Source organism: Pundamilia nyererei, unplaced genomic scaffold (assembly GCF_000239375.1).
Source record: "Pundamilia nyererei isolate P.nyererei 1_Seehausen unplaced genomic scaffold, PunNye1.0 scaffold00003, whole genome shotgun sequence".
Classification (NCBI taxonomy): Eukaryota; Metazoa; Chordata; class Actinopteri; order Cichliformes; family Cichlidae; genus Pundamilia; species Pundamilia nyererei.
In genome coordinates, this window is record NW_005187404.1 from 735596 (window position 1) to 741716 (window position 6121).

The 6121-nt window shown below is 42.1% G+C and overlaps 1 protein-coding gene across 1 annotated transcript in view; it reads right to left on the reverse strand.

Moving 5' to 3' along the window:
* Nucleotides 1-1268: 1268 nt before the first annotated feature.
* The window catches only part of golim4a (golgi integral membrane protein 4a), a 20592-nt gene continuing 15739 nt past the window's right edge, over nucleotides 1269-6121 (reverse strand). Inside the window, exons 10-15 of the mRNA XM_005720547.1 lie at nucleotides 5692-5978; nucleotides 5466-5536; nucleotides 5256-5335; nucleotides 4679-4885; nucleotides 4165-4233; nucleotides 1269-2404 (exon numbers count right to left, since the gene is read on the reverse strand). Of these exons, the coding sequence (XP_005720604.1) occupies nucleotides 2258-2404; nucleotides 4165-4233; nucleotides 4679-4885; nucleotides 5256-5335; nucleotides 5466-5536; nucleotides 5692-5978 (861 nt within the window). The 3' untranslated portion in view covers nucleotides 1269-2257. The remainder of the gene's footprint in view (nucleotides 2405-4164; nucleotides 4234-4678; nucleotides 4886-5255; nucleotides 5336-5465; nucleotides 5537-5691; nucleotides 5979-6121) is intronic.

The window sequence follows — 6121 nt, forward strand, 5'->3', positions numbered from 1 at the left end:
GGTAATGGTTATACACACTGTAGTGGGAGACCACACCACAACCAAAATGTTTGTGCCATTTGGGGTGGCTCGAATGTCAAGATACTGAACCCCGAGTTATATTGAAAAAAAAATGCTTGTATGTGTGTGTGAATGGGGTCACTAACAAACTCATCGCCTTTGAAATGGCGGGGACCAGGTCTGTGACCACTCGCAGTCAGCTGCCATCTTCAGAGTGATTTTGGTGCAAGTCAGCTGACATAGTTGCTGCAGAACTGCGATTTAACTGCAAAATAGCATAGGCACTCAGTGACTGTGCTTTTATGTTGGAACACAACAATAGAACCACTTGGCAGCAAGTTGACTCAAACCCCCTGATGTGTAACAGACGACTTGCCCTCAGTCACGTAGTAATTCAGAGTAAATTCAACATGTTGGCAATCTGTGTGTTTATAAATTAGACAACAGTTATTTCTGGCTGAGTGACTGCATTCAGTCCAAGTCGGACTGATTGTTTAGAGAAAGCCTGCCTCCCACCAGTTGACCCGTGCAATTTCCTTGCAAGTGAAAGTGGTCGCTACTACTTCCAATCGGTCTCCAACAGCAAAGTGATTAATGCAATCAGATTTTTTCCAACTTGCAAGGTTGGCATCTTTTTTTCACTCAAGTGTGACTAAGCTGTTAGATCAGAGGTGTCGAACTCCAGGCCTTGAGGGCCGGTGTCCTGCAGGTTTTAGACATCACCCTGGGTCAACACACCTGAATCAAATGATTAGTTCATTACAAGGTTTCTGGGGAACTTCAAGACATGTTGAGGAGGCAATTTAGCCATTTAAATCAGCTGTGTTGTATCAAGGACACATCTAAAACCTGCAGGACACCGGCCGTCGAGGCCTGGAGTTTGACAGCCGTGTGTTAGATAATCGATCAAAGGTGCAAATCCTAAGTGACCTACTGATGGGAAAACAGGGTAGGTGAGAGTAGCCAAAGCTGAAATAACCCAAAAGTTAACAAATGGATAAAATAATAATAATTTAGATCATTTATGTAGTTTCTATATTTTAATTTTGTTTAAAAATAATACAAATTTTTACCAGAATATTCAGAAAGACTCTTAAGATGAAGTCTTAGATGATTGTAACAAGCTGATTGACCCTCACACCTCCACCACCTTCCTCACACTCACTCAGAGTGTTAAAATTGCTCAACCACCACTGATGACTTATTAGCAACCTTAAAGTGCATTTTCAAAGAGGTGAATATACAGAATCAGACTACACAGATCACAATTATGTGAAATCTTCTTTATTCCACACAGGCAGCAATTCAGTACAATGAAACCCACACTTTTCTGTATCAAATATAACTGGTGTACAAATGTACAAATATTCAGCATTTATTTTACTATACATTGCCCAGCAGACTAGAGAAGCTGCAGTAAATTAAGAGTAAATTCCCATCAGCAGTGGACATGAAATAGTTCTCCATTAACAGCCATGCTGAATAAAGCTTAAGGATCACCAACTGGTGTGCTCTTCTCGCTCCCACCTCATCAAAAATGATTTTCCAAATGTAAAATGACCTAAAATGACTTAGGAGAACGGAAAGGCACATGTCACAGTGAGCAGCTTCACCAGAAGTGGCTTACCGATTGGCATCTGTAATAATATCCAGGATATTTTTTTTAATGCACCAATGTATCAGCTTTACAAAACTGGTAAGGATCACGATAACACAGACTTTTAAAAATCAAAATTTTGCACTTTTTATGATTGTCAGAGTTCGTCCTATTAAAAAATAAATAACAGAAAATGACATTTGAGTTCTACTGTGATTACAACTGTCTGCATGAAACATATATATATGTATGAAGGCCTGATCATGACATCAGAATAAACATGCATCCTTTACACACACACACACACGCTCAAACAAAGCACTTTGATAAACAAAATACATTCTCTGCCTGCTCTTAAAAACAAGAACTACCAGGCAGTCAGGCAGACGAGAAAGTAGACGGAAAATTAAATGAATAAAAATTATATAAAAACTATACAGTATAGATCTCATTTACACCCACCAAATTTTGTCCATTTCCACAGTGTCAGCTGATCCTTTCAAATCTCAGAAGTGTTTGAAATATTGTCCCCCATCTTCTGAGCATAATATCCCAGTTTTCTCTCACTGGATGGCTGGTGCTATTCCTTTGGAATTCAAGGGAAAGAATGCCCTGATTGGTACTATAGGCAAGCTTTAAAAACAAAACAAAAAGGCACTTCTACATTTCTGCCCTTTGATCGTTTCCCTTGTCTGCATCCTCCTCCCCCTCCTCTTCTTCCTCCTCGTAATTCACGTCCTCGTTATTCTTGGCATCATTTCTGTGATCCCCGTCCATTCTTGGCCCTTCATGGTTTTTGCCTTTATCCTGGAAGCGAATTACAAGCACACAACCTGATTTAATGACCAGGAGTCATGTAAACACGATCATTTCAGACATTTACAGTTAGTGTTTGCCTCCTGTGCAGCGATGCATGAATGAAGCTTAGATCCACTGAGCTCCTGTTGCAGAGGAGGTAAGTGGCAGTATGAACTATAAGTCTATCAATGTGATTTTTTTTAATGAAGTCTTTTTTTTGAATATATTAAACATTAAAGATGATAAATGATAATCGCTCTAATCGGTCTCCAAGGTCAGAAGTTACTGTTAGTTACAGACCAGCTGACAGTGAGGAGTCAGATGTCTTTCTCAAGGATATTTCAGCTCTGTGGACGGCTGGTTTTCAAAAGGTTTCAATGTTTTGCAGACTTTATAAAGACTGAATAAATATCTCAAACCAATTAAAATACCACATAACAGGAGTATTAAGGCTTATAGACTTTGTCATATATTGAGACTTCCTTATATGCCAAATTAAACCAAATGCAGGCGAACACATGACACTCCGACTGACTCGACATCCTATCTTTCTCATTTACCGTGAGTCACATGGGCCAGGGTTTACATTACAGAGACAGCACAGTGTGCTCTGACACACTCGAGCTACACACCAGTGAATCCCTGCACAGGTGAATATATTTCTGGATGTGAACCCAGAACATTTCGCTGTGTGCACCTCGACCGTTTTCCTCCAGGAAAGGTTTCAGGGTGTGATGTTACTTGTGAGGTGGAACGGAACCTGATGTGATGATGCTGGGAATAAAAATGAATTCCACATTTGTGCAGGTTAAATGGGAAACGGGAGGCCTAGGAAGTAAAGCGGATTGTGAGGTTGGTGGTTTCAGCTGCAGGGAAGACTGCATGAGCAGAGAGTAAACTTCAAGCGATGTGAAGAAAAATCTTTAACTCCTTGACCAGTGGAAACACCTTAGAGTATTTTTTAGTTTTAAAATAACCATCCTGTAATAGTAAAGCCATTGAAATTGTTATTTAACAGACAGTGTGTCGTAATTCTTTGATCTAAGGACGATACTTTTCTGTCTTAACCAAGCAGCAGCTTTAACGGGAGTGCAGTACTTCTAATGACCAGTAGATCCTGATTTCAAAAAAAAGTAAGCACTGACATCAACAAAACCTCCGATTTTCCTTTTTAAAGAGAGACTGTATTTTTAGATCCATCATATTAAGGTGTAGGTTTAATGTCCAGGCAATAGCTGAATTTAAAGATAATCTACATAGTCGCAGTACCAAAATGGTTAGCGAGTGACTAGACTTGCTTCCAGAAGGGACTTTGTTTGAAAGCAGGAAACCCATTACGTTTTTCTTATTTCTCTTATTTGTGCCTCCTTGTCTCCTCGGCCCTCCTGGAAATCATGCCTAGATGAGGAGGGCAGAGGAGAAAGGAGCTATAACCCAGGATACACAGGTCTTTTAACCTTTATGGCAAACAGCAGGGGATGACTCTTTAAATGTTTGACCTTTTAAAATCACACGTTTCAGTTATTTAAGACGATTAAACCATGTGCATGACTACATGTCACATGTAGTAACATTACTCCATGTTCAGAATTTCATCAAAAATGGCCTAGTTTTAAAAAAAAAAGTCACGACACTGAGATGCAAATGTATTGCAGCATTATATTATACTAAACCATATTCATTTAGTTTTGATAGTCTTACATTCAAGTGTTTTGCACCACTCTACTATCACTCAGTACGAAAGGCATGTGTGTGAGCATGCACGTTACCTCATCTTCCGCTTCCTCCTGGTACTGGTCATCCAGTGTGTCCTCTTGCTGGTCTGGATTTCCAGCTATCTGAATGCACACAAATCACAGAACAAGTTAAAACAGGATATAAAGTTTACTTTTCATCATAGATCCTGCGGTTTCTCTCTCTCACTTAATATATATTTATATTAAGGTGCACCTCGCCATGCAGTCTGGCTATAAACATTTTTGAAACAATGGGTCTCTCTGAAGAGCTCACTGAATGATTAACATCCGCACAAAGCTCAGCACTTTATACTGTATAGTGCATCTCTAGTTCTCAAACTTTCATGGCTTGCTTCAGTATGCCATTCTGAGCTCTGTATGTGTGTGTGTGCACGAATTTAGTCTGAAGCTGCCAACAAGCCCCTCCTCTTCCATTGTTGGCATTTTCAAAACCTCTAATCATCTTCCTGTTCAGCCCGTAATGTTGCTGTAATGTCAGTAGCTGCGTGTGCAGATGCTGAATAGACTGTCGCCTCCCCTGACTCACCACCAGTTCCTCCTCCACAGTCGGTTTGAGGTTTTGATGCATTTGAATGTGCTGGGCCGGCGCTGCAGGCTCCTCTTCCTCTTCAGCCGCATTTTCATCTGCTTCGGCAGCGCGGTGCGGCAGCCGGGCGTCCTCGGCCTCGTCAAACTCATCCTCTCCCTGGTTGTTGGGGTCGTCCTCAGGGTTCAAGTCACCGTCTATGTCACCCTATAGCAAAATAACACATTTAGAATAAGAGCTGTGGATATGATAAAATGAGTATGTTTTTGCTGGAAATAAAACTGTCAACCTGTCAGTTTCCTGTAATGTTTTATTAATTCTCTGGCTAGTATTCAGAAGATTTACCAGCTCAGTAGGTTGACAGACAAGTGCGGGTAGAGAGGGAACAGATGAATATGGAAGTGGGCTGGGGTGATTAAAGAATCGATGTTCTGATGGATGGCTGAATGAGTGTATGGCGTATGATAGACCGGTGTGAATCTTAAGCAAGCGAATGAGCTGGGAGGACAGAGAGAGCCCGAGGATGTTTTAACAGATGGAGCGAGCAAGACGGCAAGACAGACAGACAGACATCCACCTGCTGATGTGGCGGCACTCTGTGATCCGTCTCTCGATTCTCCTCCGCCTCCTGCTCGTGCAACATATGAACGTCTCTCTCTGTTAACACACAGACGCAACACACAAACTAAATCCACTACCATCAACCGGCTGCTTCTGTGAGCTCTAATGATTGAAGGGAATATTTGTGCAGTGAGAAATATGGAAGACGTTTTCCTGCAAATCTCACCTTCATCAACCTCAGCGTGACCGTCGTCTTCTCGAATATCATTGTCCACATTCTCGTATTCAGTCCTCTTCCTAATAACCGAGACGAGTACAGTGCAAGTAAGTACAGGCACGTGTTCTTCTGTAAAGCTATTTTATTAATTCATTGGGAGAAATGTAATAAGAAAATATGCCGCGGTTCAAAGTTTACTACTCGCTGCGACTGCTCCGTTTCCTTAAAACCTGACCTCTCGTGTTCTTCTCTCAGGATCTGCTCCCGTCTGTCGGCCTCCCTGTGCTGCTGCTGCTCACGTTCCTGCTCCACCTTCAGCCTCTGCTCCCTGTCCTTCAGCACCCTCTCCCTCTCGGCCTGGAGGGCCTCCTGCCGCCTCTGGATCTGCCTGCCCTCCTCTGCCCTCTGAGCCTGCAGCCGCTGCTGCTCCTGCTGCTGCTCATAGGCTGACTTTAGATGCTGAACCTGGGGGGGCACCTTGTGCTGCAGCCGGTCCTCCGGATGCAGATTCACAGGAGGATCCTGAGAGAGTTATAAATACAAGAGAGAGGAAATATCATGTAAAGCATGAAAAAAGTGAATTAGAGCTCATCAAACGCACTGAATTGATGCCAAGTTTAGATATAAATATAAAGCAATCTTTGTGTGTGTGTGTGTGGGGGGGG